Source organism: Melopsittacus undulatus, chromosome 3, assembly GCF_012275295.1.
Source record: "Melopsittacus undulatus isolate bMelUnd1 chromosome 3, bMelUnd1.mat.Z, whole genome shotgun sequence".
NCBI lineage: Eukaryota > Metazoa > Chordata > Aves > Psittaciformes > Psittaculidae > Melopsittacus > Melopsittacus undulatus.
Window position 1 is genome coordinate 54021181 of NC_047529.1, and position 19860 is coordinate 54041040.

Here is a 19860-nt window from a genome sequence, read left to right on the forward strand (position 1 = left end):
CAGGTCCTGAAGCAGAAAGCAGGCAGTGACACACCCACCTCTTTCTTTTTGAGATGCAGTTTTATGCATCGATTGTACAAATGCTGATTTGTCCTAAATCCAAGTAGTACTTACAAGCAGCAACCTTACTTTGCTTACAAGCAGGACATGTGTTTAGATACTCTCTGTTGTGTACATCTTTGGCTTTGGTTTTTTATGTGCTGACATGAAAGTTGCACCCCACAATACCAGTGGCAGGGCTACTTGAGCACATCATGCTGACAGTGAGAAGCCTGGCCTGGCGTGTATAGAGTTACGGAGGAACTGTGCACTTGCGTTCTTCAAATGAGGTCCGCTCCATGTTTGTACACACAAGCTCTGTTAAAAATTCTGCTGGCATATTGTTTACGGTGGGTACTGGAAACCATCACATCTGCTTGCATCTCGCACAGAATCTCAATAACTCTATCATTCAGCACCAGCGCTTGCTTCTGTGCGAGGCCTTTGTGGCGAGTCGATAATGCCTGCCATCTGCCACAGAGCACACAGCTACCTGCCAACAAGCCGGCTGGGGTGACCTCTGCTTCCCCACCACTGATTAGTATTCACACGCCGGCTTATTAGAAATGACCCCACCAGGCCCCTCTGTTTCTTTGCCTTTGCAGTGCTTTGCGGCTCACCTGGCAGGCACTGCTGTGGAGGAAGCTAAAGATATAATCAGGGGATGCAGGCAGGCTTTGCAAAGCAGATGGTGTCTATAGTCTGGTGTTAAGAGAGCGGACTACTAATGCAAATATTAATGCCTAATATTCAACTATTAGACATTGAAATGTATAGCTATATATTGCAGAGGTTAAAAGGCAATAGTATTAGAGGCTCTTGAGTTACCGCAAGCAGTAGCACATGTAACACAAAGAATTTCGTCACAGATTTTAACTTCCTTCACTTAAACCAATTAATCTCGTCCGTTGTCAGGTTGTTTGATTTGGTAAGCATAGCAGAAGCAATTGTTTTCTTAGGTTTAAAATGTCGTGCCTTAATCCCTCTTCTTCTGTGCCTTCCTACCCCTCCCTGAACAGGTATAATCCTTGAACATTGTTAACCAAAAAGAAAAATATGCAAAAAGACATTACTTTGTAAGTGCCCACAAATAAAGGGTTAGCATTAAACCAAATACATGAATCATTTGAGAAGATTCTTTAGGAAATTATTTTTCCTGATTGCTTCGTTCCCTAAGGATAAGATCAAATAAGCCTCTGAATAACGAAAGGTAGAAGAATCTCCCTTCTCTCATAACAGAGCTAGTTGGTACAGATAATTTTAGCACTGTATAAAAAGGAGACATCTAATAGTCTTCCTTAAGGAGAATTTACTGCGGAATTACAAAGAAGGAAAAAAGCTTTGAAACACAATAAGGTAAACAGAAAAAATACAGAGCAAGAAATACTACTAAATTAGTGAATTTAAATGCGAGAACTGTAACTATGTGTTGAAAGTCCAGTATGTCTAGTCAGCATTATAACCAACACATGTTTAACATGTGAACAACACAAGTATATTACTTGTGATTTCTGGCCAAGGGTAAGGGGAACACCAGCAACATGCTACTATTACTTTACTACTACTATAGTTATGTTTCTGAGCAGTGCTGAGACAAGTTCTGTCTTTCTCTTTACAGAATAAATGGTTAACCCGTAGCCCGATGTTGCAGAGGAGAGTGTATCATTCCATGGCTGCTGTCCAAAGGAAACTTTACGTTTTAGGAGGGAATGATCTTGACTACAACAATGATCGGATCCTCGTTCGGCACATAGACTCCTACAGCATAGATGCTGACCAGTGGACACGCTGTAGCTTCAACATGTTGACAGGTGAGTATTGTACACCAGAAGGGGAAAATACCTACTATTAAAATAAAACATAATTTCTTGTTCCTTTACATGCCTTTGGTATGTGGAACCCCATGACTTTACTGCAATTGCTTCAGATTTAGGGACCATTACTGGCCAGTAAGACACTTGATTACTGTTCTGGCACTCAGCGTTCTACAAAACATTTGTTTTACCACCTCATAGACTAAATTTTTAAAAAGGTGCACATCAGTTTAATGAAACCATCAAAAAGGGGGTAAAAAAAAGATTTAAAAAGAAAAAAGATTAAACCATCAAAAATAGTACTACCAGTACTTATTTTTGATTCTTCAGAAGCTTGCCAGCAGTGATAGGTTTAGCTCCCTGTTTGAGAGTACAAAAGGCAGATGTGTCTCTACCATGATAACATCAGTTTGTAGTGCTTTCTGCTGACATTGTAGGACAAAACTTCCACTGAAATCCATTAACTGTCTCTTATTTCTAAGCGGTACCTTTTTAATGAATTACCTGAAAGGAGGTGTCTTTGTTGGAACTCTGTCAAGTCAGGATTGAGCTGAGCAGCTCAGCTATAGGATCTATGAAGGAAGAACTGTTACAGCAGTAACTTGCAAAGCATTGCAACGCACTGTTCCTGCCACCCAATCTACCAAACTGCCACCTGATACAATTCCCAGATGTACTGCCACCTTGAATCCCTGGGAGAGACAGGCATGTGAAACATTCCCAGTGTAGCACCAACTTCAGCTTTGCAGAAAAGGGTGGATTTCTAGTACAGGCCAGCATTAATGGTGGGGCCGTTCTCTTGTGCAGCAGAATTGGAGCTCAATTAGTAACAGTACTGGCTGCTACTCAGCCAGTCTTAGGACTGAGCCTGCCTCACTCTTCATCGTTTTCATGTTGCATAGCCTTCTGAGATCTACCACTGAAAAGGATACAAAGGATGTAGGAGCATAACTAGAAGCTCAGGCTAGCTAGAAACAGCATGTCAGAGCCTTGAATGTCTGACAAATAAGACAGTCACCTTATGTCATTTTCCTCCTGGTAGGTTGAAAAGCTGTTCTACTGGCAACTTCATTCTGTAAGATATTTCATTGGCTTTCTTAATCTCTGGGATGTGGAGCAGGGTTGCTTAGTTTCTGAGTTTAGTCATCAGAATATTTGATGGACACTGGGGAGAGAGGCATAGATTAAAAGGGAGTTATACACTGTCAGACAGAGCAGTTTTTTTCATATCCCTTTTGCTTTCCAGTTTTTATTTTACGTTATTCTTATTATTTTACTATCTGGAGGTACTGACAGCCTTTGAGAAAGACATCATCTGATTTGCAACTCCAAAGGCCCTGGCACTGCAGGCACTCTCTTTCTGGAGCTGATCTTATAACACTGAATGCTGTGAGATAGTAGCCTCTCCTGATACAATCTGGTGGGTTGTTTGTATAACCTGCACCTTAAGAAGCCATGTAAGCCCTTTGCATCTCTGGAGCTGGTGGTTAATGTGCCTGTTGCACTGTGTAAGGCAGACTTTCTTAAGGCTGCATTTATCCTTCAAAACTTCTAAACTTGTTCAGGAGACTGTTGCTATGGGGACGAGCTGCACAGCAGCTTCTGCAGTTGTCACCATACTTGTACCTGGAGGAACAGGGGGGTGAACAGGTGTGGGCAGAACGTGAGGAGCGTTCAGCTCTCTCGGCCTGCGTGTCTATCAGGATGTTCATGTGTGATAGTAGCTGAGAGGCAGGTGGGAGCTTGCTTATCACCTAGGAAATACGTACAAAAACCTGTGTCATTGAGGAGGCAGCAGATGGTCCCCTGCACAGCCTCAGCTTATTGCTTTTCTGGGGTATCTCTCTGGACAGCACCGTACGGGGCTCCTGCAGAGAGCAAAGAACAGACCTCATGCTTCACCTTCACTCTTCCACGTTGTGAATTCTGAAACAGTCAAATTACTGCCAGGTGCATTTGCATCTTATTACAGAACTCCAACATTTGGTGTTAAAAGGGTTAATTAAAAACTGAAAGTGGTTTCTATTTTCTTTTTTTGCTTTAGGTCAAAATGAGTCTGGAGTTGCTGTCCACAATGGTAGAATATATTTAGTTGGTGGCTATTCGATTTGGACAAATGAGCCTTTGGCATGTATCCAGGTGAGTGATTAAGGTTTCTTTTAAAGTCTTTTCCAATAATTTCACAAGGATACATTTTGCACAGAGGTTATTCAAAAAGAAAAATGCATGTGAAATGGAGAGATTAAAGTTTTTTCTCATGCAGCCAACTGAATCTGCATAAACAGAGAGAGGAAATACTACGGATACTAAGAATATTTCCAGATGAGCCAATAGATGCAATTCTTCTACTATATTCTAGTAAAACAGGATTGAGGAGTCTCTCCTTTGGCAAGGTTTGGATAAAATAATGGGTATATAGTCTCAGGTTAAACAATCAACTCCAAAATTAAAAGGGTTCCAAAAATGAATGATGGAGCACAGGCTAACAGTTTTTTTCAGCACATCTTACGTTTTCATTTTGTTTTCCTCTCCAAGTTGCCTTTCTGAAGAGCAGCCAGAGTTAACAAGTTGTTCTTTGTCAAAGTTCAGTCAGCCTGCAACCTGCCCTAGCGCTTACTGCTTCAAAGCTTGAATGGAAGTTTTTTTATCCCTGCGGTAGGCAATAGGTTATCCAACAAACTCTTCTGCTATCTCATCTTGCATAAGAGCAGCTTGCCTGCAGATCCACGGCTTTCAGGTATTCCTGCACAGAAATTGGGAATTCTTATCTTCCTGAGTGTTTGAGTGAAACAAATCTGCAGCACAGCCATCGCTTTGTGACCAGCTGCGCAGTTACAGACAGAAACTCTTGTTTACATCTCAGTTTCTGCACTTTTGCTGATAAACAAAATTTTTATTAGCTTCCAACTTTTTGGATTTTAGGATCTCACCTCCAAACTGTCCCATAAGACTACAAGTTAGACTTAGCATAAAAAGGCAGTGTATTAGATGTTGAGCTGCTGGTCTTATAATAAATACTTATTTGCATGTTTGTAAAGAATAGATAAGCAGTTAAAACCACATTCTAGTCATAGCATAACTGTGTTTTACAAAGTTATTGGATATCATACCTAATAATTGTTATTAGAAAAAGTCATTCAGTCTGGCTCAGTATACCATTAGCTGACATACAATGCTTCAGATGGAGTAATAAGACAATATTGAGGTGGTGGCTGTACTACACCAACATGCTCTTTTGTAATCAGCAGGTACTTTGTTGTATTGCACCTGGGTTTAAATACTGCCTAGTGACAAGTGCTAATGGTCCTGGGATCTTGCTTTCTTAAATGGACATTTGTCCACATCCCCAAACCAGTCATGAACTTGGCAGCCTGCCGAAACAATCCATGTATTAAAGGGAAAAGAAGTATAATGAGTGCTTTGGCAGAGCTGTGTGCGCTGCCCCTTCTCAGTTGTTGGCAGTGTGCCTGGCTTTAACCAGCAAAACTAACCCTTTTATCTTCAAATACAGCAAAATTGAGGTTGCACTCTACTTCGGAAGAAAAAAATTCCACGTTTTCCACACATCTTCATTTTCTTTCTGTCATTTATTTGGCCTTTCCAGCTTTCACAGAGCTCCCTTGCTCCCTATATACCACCAAGCTGACAAGTGATTCATGCCCTGTGGTAACAGTAGAACCTCTGCAGAGTACCTTACTTGCACAGCTGCACTTCCTGCTGCCAGGAAGCAGGATCCAATGTCACTTGTCTTCTGCTGAGTGCCTGGACTAGCATTAAGATTTGGGTGATGAGGACACCAATACATCACCAGATCCATAAATACCATCTAAAAATGAGCTGAAACTACCTTTCTGTTGGGGTTAATACGTGTGGTATGTGCCAGCAAATTTGTTTTGTCTTTCTTCTGTGATCCCTGAAATATTTTGTATGCTTTGACCTGCAGGTGCTGGATGTTAGCAAGGAAGGGAAGGAAGAAGTATTCTATGGGCCTACACTCCCCTTCGCTTCCAATGGAATAGCAGCATGCTTTCTTCCAGCTCCTTATTTCACATGCCCCAACCTTCAGACTCTGCAAGTGCCTCATCACAGGATCGGTGCAATGTGAGACAAGCAATGTGCACTTCATAAAATCAGAAGTGGAGGAGAGGGAAAACCAAACCCTGCATATAGAAGGGTTTCTCTGCATCAGAAGAATCAATCCACATGGGCTGCTGCTTTACCTTCACACATTTGTCTTAAAGTTGGATCACAGGCAGGAAGGAAGATACAGAAACTTTCTGCAGTTTCTCTCCTTTGCCTCAGATATAGAAGCATTTACATGAGAGCGTTGGGCATTTCTGCTGGTGACTACTTGCTACCTGTCTCTACTTCATTTCCTTATGCAGCTTCATAAGGCATTGTGAATACTCTCAGCTCCTCCTGGGCTGCGCTTCTTTGGAGTCCGCACGCTCAGTTGTTCACTAATGGCACTTTCAAAGCTGATATAAAGCTCTGTTTATGTTGACAAAGATGATATAATACTGTGGTAATTATGCAACTTACTCGATACCTTTGGCAAAAAGAATAACAAATGTATTGACTTCCAATTCCAAACTCCATCGTTTACAGTTTCTCATTTAATAATACTTCATTTGACATTTAAATACTGCAAAGCAGATTAAAACAAAAATAAAAACCAAAATAGCTCTATAGTAAATAAGGAACAGGTAGAAATTGTCTTAGCTGAAAGACAGAGACACTGAAGCCTCATGGTTGAACCAAGTCTCAACTGAATGTGTTTGTTTGAGAATCTAAAGATCATTTGCGATGTCATTTACCAAGGTCTGCTATCAAATAAATGTTACCTTCTGTCATATGATCAATTCCTCCTGACAGCTGCAGTCTTTTAATGGTGGAGAACAGCCTCTTTACTGTGTAATTAAAATGTGCCATTTACTTAATATTTTTAATATCCAGTTTGCAAGGGGTCACCACATTTACAATTATCAATGAACAGTCTCATTTTGTCCAACATATGGTCCCACAAATCACTGGTCTCCAGAGGCTAAACAGGTGTAGAACAATGTCAATATTTATTTATTTATTCTTTCAGTTTATATAGTGTGTCTCTGTTCCCTACTCCAGACATATGCCAGTTCACAATAAATACTCCAACCTGTTATATTTTGGCTTTGCTTGGCTACTGCAGCCCCTGTCTCTTGTTTCTGTGTTTTGTTTACATATCTAACAACTTTGATGTTTGTAAATATTAACCGAGCATGTAATTAAATCTCTATTTATGATTTATGGGTACTATGCACTTCTCTGCTTTACCTACTGATCCATTCCCTGCCACCGTGCTGCCTGAGCAGACCTATGAAATTCCTACTGACGCTCATGTAGATGCCACGTGCAGAATGTGCTGCAGCAGTAACCTGCACTTGCTGGACAGGAACAGGTTTGACTTTGCCCGGTGAGCAATGTTTCCAAATCAAATGCAGCTTTTAAGGGGCTGGTTAGTGATATAGGGGGGTGAACTTTATCACCATTTCTGTCTCCAGCTGGGCAGTGTACATGCAGAACATCACCTTTCCCAGTAGTTTTCAGGTTAGAAAGTTCTGTGGGGTTTTGTTGCTGACCTTTCTCACTCTCAGTACATGGTGTGGAGCTGCAGCTCCAGTGTTTGCCTGGCACACTGAGTGCTAACAGCATCTCCCTTCTGCCTACATGCAGGCAGTACTTCTCTTTGACTCCATGGGAGCTGTTTAGAATGTACCTCAGGATGTTTTGTTTGTCTTAGCTTCTTTGGTCTCCTGGACATCAGCATGCAAGGGCCAGTCCTCCTAGAGTTCAAAAATCTGCCTGCTGCCCTGCCTGGGCTGCAGGGCCCAAGCATAGCAAGTATTCAAAGCTGTACGTATGTGTGACTTGCATATCTCATTTTCAAGAGAAGGGTGACTAAACTAATCAAAGTATGTGTGTAGAGATCCTTGGGGCTTTGAGCCTCCTCCTGGATATACCACACCAGGTAAGCGATGAGCTTTCACTCCGGTGCAGGCCTCATATACACTTCTTATTTTGCAGGTGGTGGGAGAATTATTTCTCAGCCTTTGCAAAGCCAAGCACACTTCCAGACAATAGTGCAAAGTATGGTTTGTATTTCTTAGCTTTGAGGCCTTTATTCCTAGGCCTCATAGCTTACCACAGCTGTAGCTATGGGATGATTTCTAAAGTGCTCCTTCTGAGGAGGAAGTGGAGAGGTTGTGATGGATCTGGCTGAGTACTGAGTGCCAGCCGCAAACTGTAATAGAAGCCTGGGTTTGAGAAGTGGAGGGGCAGGTTCCTAGAGCACAGCAGCATGTGCCTCAGTACAAGGACTGAAAGGCAGGAGTGTATGGCAACAAAGTTATTTATCATGTTTGTCCGGCCCTTTAGACGCTTTTACTGTTCCAGCTATTACCCCCAATTGTCTGTACTGGTGAATAGCAGTTTTAAACAGCTGTGCAATTGCATTAAATTAGTTAAGGGTACCACCGCCACAGAGCCTCAGGATAACACATATGCTCCTATTGGTGTCAGGATTCTGCTCTAGCTCTTAATCATCAGGCTCCACTGATTACAGAGAAGTCTTTCACAGCAACCTCTTAGCCCATAAGTTTTTGTGTCTATTTGCTTTTGCCACAGGACCTACAGGACAGATGGGGGTGCTTTGCTGCCCCTGAAGTCAGAAAATGCCACATAGCCCTTGCCAGGCAAGCACAAACCGGTTAGTTATTGCCAGGTAAGAAAGGAGACCCGTGCTGTGTTAGCAGAGCACACTGGTGCCAGCAGAGGCTCTGTTCTGGCTGGGGCGGGGGAGAAGGGCTAGCAGGAGTCCTCTAGGCAATGGCTTCCACAGAGCCTTAAAACTGCCCATATTAAGACTATTTATTTGCACATCTGATGGTTCCATTACTAGAGCCTGATCAGCACAGCATGAGAGCAGCTGTCAACACAAGTCACGGCGCAGGTTGCAACCAGTGAGAACTCGCTAGTGCTCCAGGAAAGAGGTATCCTAACACGTGAATAATGCAGCAGCAGGTACTAACTATGGAGTTTGGGAGCCAGTGCAGTTCTGTGCCCTGGATTCCTTACATATACAGATTATCTGCAAGGTAGCTTTTGGGCCACAAAGTCTTGAGAGCTGTGCTGTGAGCTCCTGTTTTGGGCTCTTTCCAGAAAGAGTGGTATTTCATCCTTTATATAGCATACTTCACCTTTAAGTCCTAAGACGTGTTATCAGCCTCTTTTAACTATAAATAACCACAATGGCAATCAACTGCTTTGTGCATTTTATCCAAAAAGGACACAACTGCCAGAAGCAGCAGCAGCACCAACAGCCTCTTCTGCCCGTTTGGTCTCTATCGAGCTGCTCACATCCAAGTGATGACCAAAGAAATACTTTTTTGTATGTTAGGAGCCAGTGTGCTTCTGCATGCTAGTGGTTTTGTAATCCTTGCATTTCCAGTGGCAGTGCATGATTTTCTTAGCTTTCAGGGAAACTATCTGGCTCTCACAATAGTTCAAACTTGTGTAACTCTTTTTCCTCTAAGTAAGTTTTGCCTTCTCCGTTACCCTCCCCCAAACCTGTACAGACATTTAGTACATCAGTCGCAGAATCGTGGAGAAATAGATAATTGAATATTCACACATGCAGAAACAACACAGGCAGAATGTGGAACAATGTGGAAACAAGCGTGAAAAGAGGCGGCATCTGTTTATTGAAAATTAGAATGTGGAATACAGGCAAGGTTAAAACACTTCCCCTGCAGGCAGCGCTTGTAGAGGAGGAAGACTTTGTAGGAAGTTTAGCACATAGACTATATAAAGGACTTACTTATCCAGTTTTATTTTTGCAAAATGGGCTGCTATTTTCTCTTTCCCAAGGATGCATTTTAAAGGGATAAAAACTGTCCACATGAAGAATGGTTTTCCAATGGAGATGATTATAGATAGCTGTTTCACAGTAATGCCAGAATTAAAAAGCTTAAAATATTAACTCTTTCTTACTGTGGGTAGATTAGGTGATGTTGCAGTGCTTCCAGATACTGAAGTATTTTATACTGAGTATGTTTAGCAATACCTGCAAGCCATGTAAGTAAGTGAAGGCCATGCTGATTTTTCTACCTTTGCTCACACAGGTCATGCCCTTTCTAAAAGTAATAATGAATTTAGCAAACTTGCATTTTTAATGCCTTTTTGGGTGGTGGTGTATGGGGAGGAGAGTAGAGCCAAGGCAGTGTTTGATGGGAATGTGGTTGTGAGGTGGAATTACTCTGCTGGCATTTCCCAAGGCCTGCAATGATAGCACAACTGTGAATACAGGATTTGGGTTTTTAATTTTCATGATTTCTTTTTGTGCTATACATACCTCCACATTTCATACATGAAGTCTACAAAAGGTTTACCATTTTAAAGCTGCTCAAGTAGACAAAAGCCATATCCTAGTCATTCATCACAAAACAAGCTTAATTATGCTAGGACATTTTGACACTGCATCAAATTTTTAATCTTCACCATCATTTTCTAACCACTGCTAACAGATGGGCTGATTACACTGAATTTGAGGTTGAAGTAATAGTTAAAAATTATAAAATATGATTACAGTAGAAATACCCATGCATACATAATTTTCAAAAGCTACTGAAAGGAGGAAAACCAGAGTGCAATAAAACCTCTTTTCTGTTTCCTGAGGGAAATGCATTGCTTTTAGGTGGACACTTATCAGAGTTCCTTAAATGACTATAAGTAGTGTATGCTATTGGCAGCTCCTCTTCTGTGCAATTACAACAGCTATGCAGAACCTTATTCTTTCCATAGGTCTGCTACTCTATTCCAGCATAAAAGGCATAAATTTTTCTATTTCAGAAGCTCTTTTATTGAAACATAACCCCCCCCTTTTTTTTGTCATTGCAAATGAAAGCAAGGAGTAATTTAAATTACCATGTTCCTGCTCTTTAATAACAATAAGAAATGGGAAATTCTTATAAAATAGAGGGACAGCTCTGCAAGACTAATGGAAGTTGCATGTGAATGTTGAACAGAAGGTGTCTTTTTTTCAGTTATCATTTTAAGGTTACTAAAGGAAAGATAAGTCAGACTTCCCTCACCCTGCTGTTGTTCCTGAAGCACTGGACATCTGTTTCACATCCCAAGGATGATAATGGGTCAGAGGTGAGTGTTATCCTGAATTCTGGAATAAGGACAATATAAAAATGAAATACTTTTTACTCAGCTCTTATTTCTATATGTTGCAAAAAGGAAAGGGCAGAGTAGTCCTCTTATACTCTGGAACAGTCCCCTGGCCAATGCCATCAACAGAGACAAATGCTGACAAAGCTCAGGCCTAGTGCACTTTAAACAGGTCTCCTGTCAACATTATTAGTGTTTCTAAATGAAAGGAGGTAATGGGCACAGACCATGTACCAGGCTTTGGGGAAGAAAAAGCTTAATGAAATGTAATAACTTGTTAAAACTCCACTGATGTACAGTGATCCTGTAATTAATTAATTAATCAATGTTCAGAATGGCTTAATACCACCAATTTTTGTTATATAAAAAGGGGAGCAGGACTAAGCCTATGTGTACATGTTGAGGTTTCTCTCAGTTTCATCAGGTACTTTATTTGCAGAATCTTTTCACCTTCAATTACAGCAGTTACAACTGCAGTAAATGTCCATCCTGGTAAATATCCTCCTATTGTTGTTAAATTGTAGTGCAGATGCTGGGTGAAAGAAGGGAATGCATGTGCCTTCCCAAGACGTTATGCAGGCTAACTTGCTTGCAAGAGTCACTGATCCCTAACAAACGCACAGTCCTCACCCATTTGCTGCAAGCCCCTACAGCAAGGGTTGGCTGGAGTGCCCCTGGAACCACAGCCATCACCAGCAAAGATCAACACCGCTTGCTGCTCAGGGGTGGTGACATCCCAGCAGCAGTTTCTGTTGTCTTCTCTGCAGTCAGTAACAGAGCTCATATTAATTACCAGTCTTGGTAGTTATGGAGTAAAGCTTAGTACACATTTCCAGGGAGGTGATCTAGGGACATACCTTCCTCATCTGCTGGAAATCATCACAGATCTGAGGCATGATCCTTTCCCTGTAATCAACAATCTTGTCCCAGACTCACGGAAGCTTTGCTTAACAGCTTTGCTGTGATACTCACCTGGGTAAAGTGGCAAACAGGCAACTCATCTATATCACTTAGTGCAGAGCAAATAATCCTGTAAATGGGTCGGCAGAGAAAGACATCTTCCCAGCACTAGTGGAAGCTTTTGGTAACTCATGGCCTCTTGCTTCTGAGATGCAAAGGTGCCAAAAACAATAAACCAGTCAAAGCAGTGACACAACTTCACTCTGTGGTCTGCCAAAAATTTCTGTCCTGATGCTCCCTGGATTTCTCCCTGTACAGCCTTGAAAGCAGATGTCTGAAACTGCCAGTCCCACACCCACAGTGCAGAGGTGACTATCTCTCAGTGAGCCCCTGAGATGGGTATGTGACTTCCTGGCAATACCAGAGGCATCTTGTGGTTCTGGTTCAGTGTTAAAATGCTTACAATCCACCTATACACACACACTGGCAGGAAAACAACTCTGAAGCAAAGAGGATAAGTAAGTTTAACATCAGGGGATTGCTCAAACTTCTTGCTGCCTGCTGTCCAAAGTCACTGCACACTTAACTATCTGCTGAATAACCCCTAATGTGATGCTTTCAGCTGCCCAGGAGCCAAATTTCATACCACCATAATGTTGATCCCTGAGAGAATAAACAGCAGAGTTGCTTCTGCTTTCACACGTCTCCTGCTCTGCCTACAGGGTCCTGTATAATGTCCTGTGCTGAGTATCACAGTACACCCCCAATTTCAGCCTTGTCTTTTAAACACGTACTAAACACATCATTAAATATTTTGTTATAATATCTGCTCTATCTGTTAAAAGTCACAAGTTTACTTTAGGGAACTAATACTAAAGTCAGGCATCTCTTCTGTATTCTACAGTGCAGTGGGACTTGAATTTTGAGGACATCTCTCTGTATTAATCTTTCTTGCAGAGGTTTTTATTTTTTTTAATTTACTTTTTTATTTTTTTAAAGAAAAAAAGCATCATTTTAGAAGCACAATCCCCCTGAGATGAATAAAACTCCTCCCAGGTACAGCAGCTCACAAGCAGCTACAATGCAAGTTCAATAAGTCACTTTCATAATGAAAAGAACGTCCATGTTCTGCACTATTAAGTAGCCTAAAGAGGCTTTTAGTTACTGCATTATCTGAAGTAACAATAGCCAATTTAGGCAAAAAGATTATCTAGTTCAACTTGATAAGATTACTGTATCGAAAGAATCCGCAGTGATTTTTTGTGGAGCTATTAGACACAAAAAGAATCTTTACTTCCCATTAATATTGTAAAGTTGAAATTTGAATAACTAAAAAACCAGGCAGCCTGTTCATCAGCTGTTGCCCTTTAAGGGGAAACTTACCACTCCCAAAGTCCAGTAAGCAGTTACAGAAATAAGGTTATTGATGGAAGTGAAAAACCCGAATACCAGAGCCATTAATGAAAGTCTCCTGAGAACTTTAAGGGGAAAAAAAACCCAGACTTTATGGGGCTACAGCTGTCCCAAAAGGTAATCCATAACACAGCAAACTATCTGAAAGATCCAGCTTTCCGGGCAAACAGGAATCATTACAAGCGTATAATCAAATGGAATAAATTCCCCAAACGAGTTGCTTTCTTTGGAAGTCTGTCCTCAATTCTTTTTTCTCACACCACTTACTTAGACTAGGTGTAAGTTAAAGGGATAATTAACAATGTCATGACTAATAAAAAGATTGTGGGATCACCAGAAATTATGGGTTTGTTTTAAGAACACAGTATTGAAGAGGAAGAGAATGGGAAATATGAACCTACCTTTTCTTATATTAACCCACACAGACAACAGAAGAGATTTACACTGGAATCTGAAATACTTTAATGTTTTAATACAGGTGGAAGGGTAAGACAGCTATATACATTTTGTGCAACATATACACAAGCCTTCTCTTAACAACAGCTCTATCATACTGGTGCGACTCCAGGTGAATGTACTGCATTCCGTAAGTTCAGTACTAGAGACCACTGTTGTTTCTCATTCTACTAAAACAATAAATTAGAAATTACAAATTTATGATTTCTTTAAGAACATACTGAATAAGATTTTCAAAAGTACAATTTTAAGAGGGTCAGGTCTCACTCAGTGTGAATTGAGTTGTGAAACTACTTTGATTCTCATGAGTTGCAATACAAGCTCTGCTTATATAAAAATTTTAACATGTTTACATGTTAAATTTGCTGTATCTTTCAATTACCACTCAATAGTCTATTGAGAGATCCTCTTCAGATGCACGACAACATTCAAATAACACTAAAATTATGAAAATTAATACATAACCTGGGAGGGAAAACCAACAGAATTGATAAATATGCTGCCATTGTAAAGATAAAGGACTTGGCTAGTGTGTCGTAGAGTGTAGTTTTAGGTATCGACAGTGTCAGAATGTTGAAGAGGAAAGGATTAGTCACCAGCACACTGCTAACCTGTATCATCTTCCAGTTTTTGTATCTCATTTTGTCCAGCCTCTGCGAGGTAAGATAAGAGTCTTTTATAGGCTTCTCTGTTGAAGAAAAAAAAAAAAGAAACCAAAAGAAGGCAACATGTTATTTAAACAATCTCACACATCCTAGGAGAAAAAGCACATAACTCCCAAAGGCATTGTTTACATATTGGGATATTAAAACACAGTAACTCCCCCCCCCATCTATTCAACTACTTGTTTTGCTGTAAATTTTCAGCATTACCAGATGGGAATAAGAGTAAGGCTTGCATTGTTTATGGCTAGAAGTGTAGTGAAGATGCTCAGAAGTCTGCTTGCTTTGCAAACTGCTGTGAAATAGAACATTTTTATTTTAAAACATGGAGTTTGCAAATAAGTTCTAGATGAGATGATTGGCATTTAGACTTCATCACATTTGCTATTTAATTTCTGTATGAGAAATAGCTCTGTGACTGATGCTACAGCACAGTGATGTGAGCTGCTGGCATCAGGGCTGCAGACTGGCACTGGCACAGATTTAGACCATCATTCCAAACAAAGGGCAAGGACTATTTTAAAATAAACCTGGAATTCAGAGAGGGACTGTCACTCAAGTAGATTTTCCAGAAGAGTGCATATGTATTGACAAGGCTTTTCACCTTGAGTTCATTCTAATACTCTCCAACCTAGACAGTATAATTATTGTTAAAGTAAAGTACTGCCTCTGACATTTAGGTCTATTCTAATTATCTATCTATGGCATGAAATATTAACTTGAGCAAACAAAACTGTAGTTTTCATACTAGCTCCTTGCAGTAATAACACTGGACAGCACTGCTATAAGCAGCTAATACAACTTCTGAACTTTATTTCTTTCATACACACACACATATATATATAAATGTAGGTAGTATGAAAATGCTGCACATAATGGTACTGTAGTTTGACCTTGGGTGAATTCCCTTAAATAAAAGCAAATGTATTCTTTGGTAGAGGATAATAAGAAGTGAATAGTGTGGTTACACCTGATTTAAATATATTTTTCATTAAATGGAAAACCCTGTGACTATCCTTTACTGTCTCAAGAATTGCATTCTTGCACAACTCTGTCTTTTGGGATTTTCATAACCTGGGCCCTGCCAACATATGCCTCAAAGCTTCTCCAGCCTGAGGTGGGACTAGGATCTACCCTATGAGAAGCCCTAGTGTGTGCACCACCTCATGTGCCGCTTCCTCCTAATGCTACACAGATTCACAAGTCAAACAGTCCTGTCCTAAGTAAGTTCTTGGAAGGCAAACAGAGGAAGTGTGAGCCTGCTGTTGCCAGTTGGTGGGAGAAGGCCAGCCTTTCCTGGATGCCCACAACTCTTGTATGTTTGTAGTATGACAGAACTCTTGAAATCAAGCTATGGGTATTTGTTTTCCAGTCAGCTCAGATCATACATACTTGATTATACTGTAATTTTAAATAAGAACTATAAAGTTCTCCAAAACAGGGACTGACAGGAAAATTCTTCAGGGCAGGAATTCTTTTTTAGTCTGTTTTGCAACATGCAGTACAGTAAGCAGTGGCAATCTGGCTTCTCATAAATTCTACTGGTCTTGTAAACCCTTGTATCAAAACATCACTGAAAATACTTAGCATACAGATGGCTTACAATCATGAAAGGCCTGACTGAAGGGAGATCTCTGGCTAAATACACCTGAAAGTCATTTTGGAGTATCTGTGCTGCTGTCTAACACTGCTTCCTTTCAAGAGAATAAACCTCTACTGCTCATTGTCAAAGAACAATAACAAAAATCAAACCTCTGTGCAGTATTTCTTCCAAGACCTTGTTTGTGCTCCGAATCCTTCAGAGTCTGTGTGATTGTGGAAATCAGGCTGGTAACTAATGTCTGATCCAAGACTGCCACTGTTTCTAGTATGCTGAAAACCCGGTGATCATACACAGCAGTATAGTCCTGGATAAACTGCCTGAGGGGGACACAGAGGCATTTAATGCGAGGTCAAAACTAGATGCAGAGAACATGCCAAGAACAACTGAAGAGTTTAATCAGAACAAGCAATCTGGCTGTGTGGCAATTTTCATATTGTTACACTGAAATACTCTACATGGAATACTTTCTTTAAACAAACCCATGCTTTTGAAGGCTAATGCTAAAACCCCACACATTTATTTTCAAGCAAATTGGCAGACTCTGCTGCTGTTTCTCCAGGGCTGCCTTGTTCCAGAGCACTTCACTTGGCAATGTGTCTGAATGCAAAACTAAGCCACGTATTATTTAATAAATAATAATAATTAAAAAAGTAAATGACCAACAAAACAAGCGATCTAGATTCAAGTCTGCAGAAATAATGCTGCATTTATGTATCTCCACTGAATCTTAAGCAGGGGACACTACTGGGTGGATGGAAGTGCACCTATTTGTCTCCCAAGGGTCTGAGGTTTTTCAAGATCACAGATTACATTCAAATCAGAAGACAGACCCTAAGGATGACACATCCCATGAAAGTAAGTGATACATCCTGTACAGACTGGCATGCCCAGAAACAGCCATTCTTCTTTCAGTGAGTCCCTCTGGAGCTTTCATCTAGCCATGATCCAATACAGCACCAGTGTTTGAGTTTGCTCAATGTCTTTCAGACTGACTCTGAAATTCTCTGCTGTATCCATGTGAGAAACAGGATTTATTTTGCAGAGGTAAGGAAAAAGTATAATTCACATTATAATAATCTATTATTTATTGGTCACAAAATCAAATAATAAAAAATTAAAACAAAAGCTAAGCTTAATATACAAGGATTTAAGCTCCATTATATGCACTTCAAATCAGGCATGCACATCTTTCACAGTACCCAACACTGATCATCAGCATTCAGGAAGAGATTTTCCCATTGCAGCAGCACCACACCTCTACTACATACCTTTCAACAAAGTACCTGATCCATGACAAAGCAGGTACGTTTCTCTCTTTTACTTTTTTTGCTCTGGCTTTTTGGCCAAGCTGTGTTTAAAACCAGTGCCAGAAGTAGTGTTATTTAAATACCACAAACAAGTGACAATGCAGTATGTTGAGGATAATTAGCTATTTTAAAAAACATGTTTGCTGTCAATTGGCTTGCAGGAGTTTCACTGCCAATTGGCATATTTTCTGGTTACCTAAATACAGAAGTCAGCTGGGTGGCACGCTCTCCTCCTGACCCTGCTTGGCAGCCTTCTACCATGTACTGTACAATGTCGGTAGATAGTTTTTTAACTGCAAAAGAAAAATCACAAGATTCACACAGAGCTCTTGAACTGACCATCTGGAGAATGTCTTTCATGAAGACTAACATTTTTAAATGAGAAGAAAAAAATGGGGTTTATCTTACTTTGATGCAAGGGAAATGACTGTGAGAGCAGTTAGTTAGATTGGCTATAAAGAACAGAATGAATCACAGATTTATGCAAAAGTCTTGTTTTCACCACCATTATCATTTAAACACACAGATTTTTTAGTACACTATGGCCTCTTTAAGTGAAAGCAAAGAGATACCACTTAGTGGAAATAGAGATTTTATTTAAATTTCAGTTCTGTTTGTATTCTTTAATCATTTCTATTCGAATGAAAGAAAAGCAGTTGTGGCATTATATCCTGCCCAAAGCTATAGAGACCTACTCCTTATTTTCAATGGTGGGTTGATCTGAAATCCACCCTACCTTTTTTTTTGGGGCGGAAGAAACCTCCTAAAACTCCACTATTTTCTTCCCCTTAATTGTTTCCAAATAATTATTTAAGTTGCAAGATGCAGCCCTTCCTTTGGAACTGGGCAGCAAGGATGTTTCTACAAGGTTGCAGTGGAGCCCTGCCCAGGCAGGCAACGAGCTGGTGGCTGCAGCTGCACAGCACATTGCAGAGAAGGTACTCTTACAGCTTCAGGCAGATATGGCTGTGATGGCAAAAGGGGGAAGAAAGGTGTGTGATGATTCAGCCAATTTCCTAAGCATATCTTGTCCTTGAAACTTTTCACAGATGAGAATCAAAAAGTACTTTATTAGATAAAATTCCCAGGAGAAGTCAGAGGTGAATCCCCATTTTGCTTAATGCCTCTGCTGGCAGCAAGAAGTGGAAATTCTGAGCTTATGCACACATGCACATCCATTATACAACTGTGGGGTGAACAGAGTGCTGCATTTTTAAGGAACTAAAAGTAAAGAAGATCTCACTACCAAACAAAGCATGCTAAAAGAAGAAAGAAGACTCAAATATGCCTTCAGAGAGCAACAAGCTACTTTTAATCCATTTATGATGCCTCTATGGGGAGAACATATGCTAGTCTTATTTGGTCTCAAACCTTTAGGTGTCAGAAAATTTCCATGGTTACTAAGTCTGGAAGAAATGAGTTGGGAAGTATGGGAAGAATGGAAATGCTCTTCAGACTCCTCACAAATTGATCATTAGAGAGCAAAAAGAGGTAGGATTTCTCTGCCTCTTAGAGATATCCCAGCTAATGAAAAAACAAAGCTTGTCCAGTTTATCTGGCTGAAGTATCCCATTCACATCCTCTAAGAGTCTTATATATTGGTATGAAAGATGCTCTGCAGTTCAAGAATCTTACAGGTGTGCAGGGATGTATGTGAAGCAAACAAGCAGCTCACCTTGTAGCTCGTTAACCAGTAGCAAGCATTTCAACACAGCCGGGAGAACCAACTCAATGTCACATAGCTCAATGCTCTGGGTTCTCTGAAGTACATCAAGAATGAAAGCAAGAACTGAGGCCAAGCGAGGAGGTGGAGCGTTGCCTTTGAACTGCAAGTAGTTTTCACTGGGAAGACAAAGCAAACAAGAACAAAGTCTATAATTTGTTATTTCCATTCAATGCAAGCACCATATACCTTACAATAACTGGGATATTTCAGCAGGAGGCTTTTTAATAGATTTCTGTCTTTAAGCCCAAATAATGGCTTCTTTGTCTTAGTCTTAGCAATAACTCCCAATATATCAGAGGACAGCGATGCCTTCTGACTCTTTTGTGGAGAGGGAAGTGAGAAATAACAGCTATCAATTATACTTACAAAGCCAAGTTTGACTGCACAAGTTAAAATAGAAAAGCTTCATCAAATAATTGAGTAAAGGGAGAACTCAAGATTATAATACCCTAAAATGACATCCAAAATACAACTGTTGTTCAATTACTTTTTTTAGTTTTATGTGCTTTTGTCAACTCACAACCCAACTTGTGGTAACAGCTCTGCTGTTATACTGGTACTGTTACTTTATTTTTGTCAACAGTATGTTGTAACAGGAAAGCCAATGTTTGCTTTTCCTCCTCCAGAATTAACACAGTCATTTCCAGTATAAAATTTGTCCCAAATATTGAAAGGTGGCCTGTTAACCTGCAAGAAAAGCAAATTTTGATGTCGTGCATAGTAAGGGTTA

General features: G+C 40.3%; 2 protein-coding genes across 9 annotated transcripts in view; one reads left to right on the forward strand and one right to left on the reverse strand.

Moving 5' to 3' along the window:
- Nucleotides 1-6711, forward strand: part of KLHL32 (kelch like family member 32) — a 94079-nt gene extending 87368 nt beyond the window's left edge. For 5 of the 8 annotated variants that reach the window (XM_005145096.4, XM_031045446.2, XM_013128053.3 and 2 more), the window contains 3 exons: nucleotides 1658-1850; nucleotides 3898-3992; nucleotides 5797-5958. In XM_005145096.4, coding sequence (XP_005145153.1) covers nucleotides 1658-1850; nucleotides 3898-3992; nucleotides 5797-5958 — 450 coding nt within the window. Of the gene's footprint in view, nucleotides 1-1657; nucleotides 1851-3897; nucleotides 3993-5796 lie in introns of all 8 variants that reach the window. The other 3 variants (XM_031045448.2, XM_031045449.2, XM_031045450.2) reach the window with 2 other exon arrangements.
- A 7106-nt stretch (nucleotides 6712-13817) lies between these two features.
- Nucleotides 13818-19860, reverse strand: part of MMS22L (MMS22 like, DNA repair protein) — a 90902-nt gene continuing 84859 nt past the window's right edge. Inside the window, exons 22-25 of the mRNA XM_031045457.2 lie at nucleotides 19080-19246; nucleotides 17601-17697; nucleotides 16247-16414; nucleotides 13818-14520 (exon numbers count right to left, since the gene is read on the reverse strand). Coding sequence (XP_030901317.2) covers nucleotides 14439-14520; nucleotides 16247-16414; nucleotides 17601-17697; nucleotides 19080-19246 — 514 coding nt within the window. The 3' untranslated portion in view covers nucleotides 13818-14438. The remainder of the gene's footprint in view (nucleotides 14521-16246; nucleotides 16415-17600; nucleotides 17698-19079; nucleotides 19247-19860) is intronic.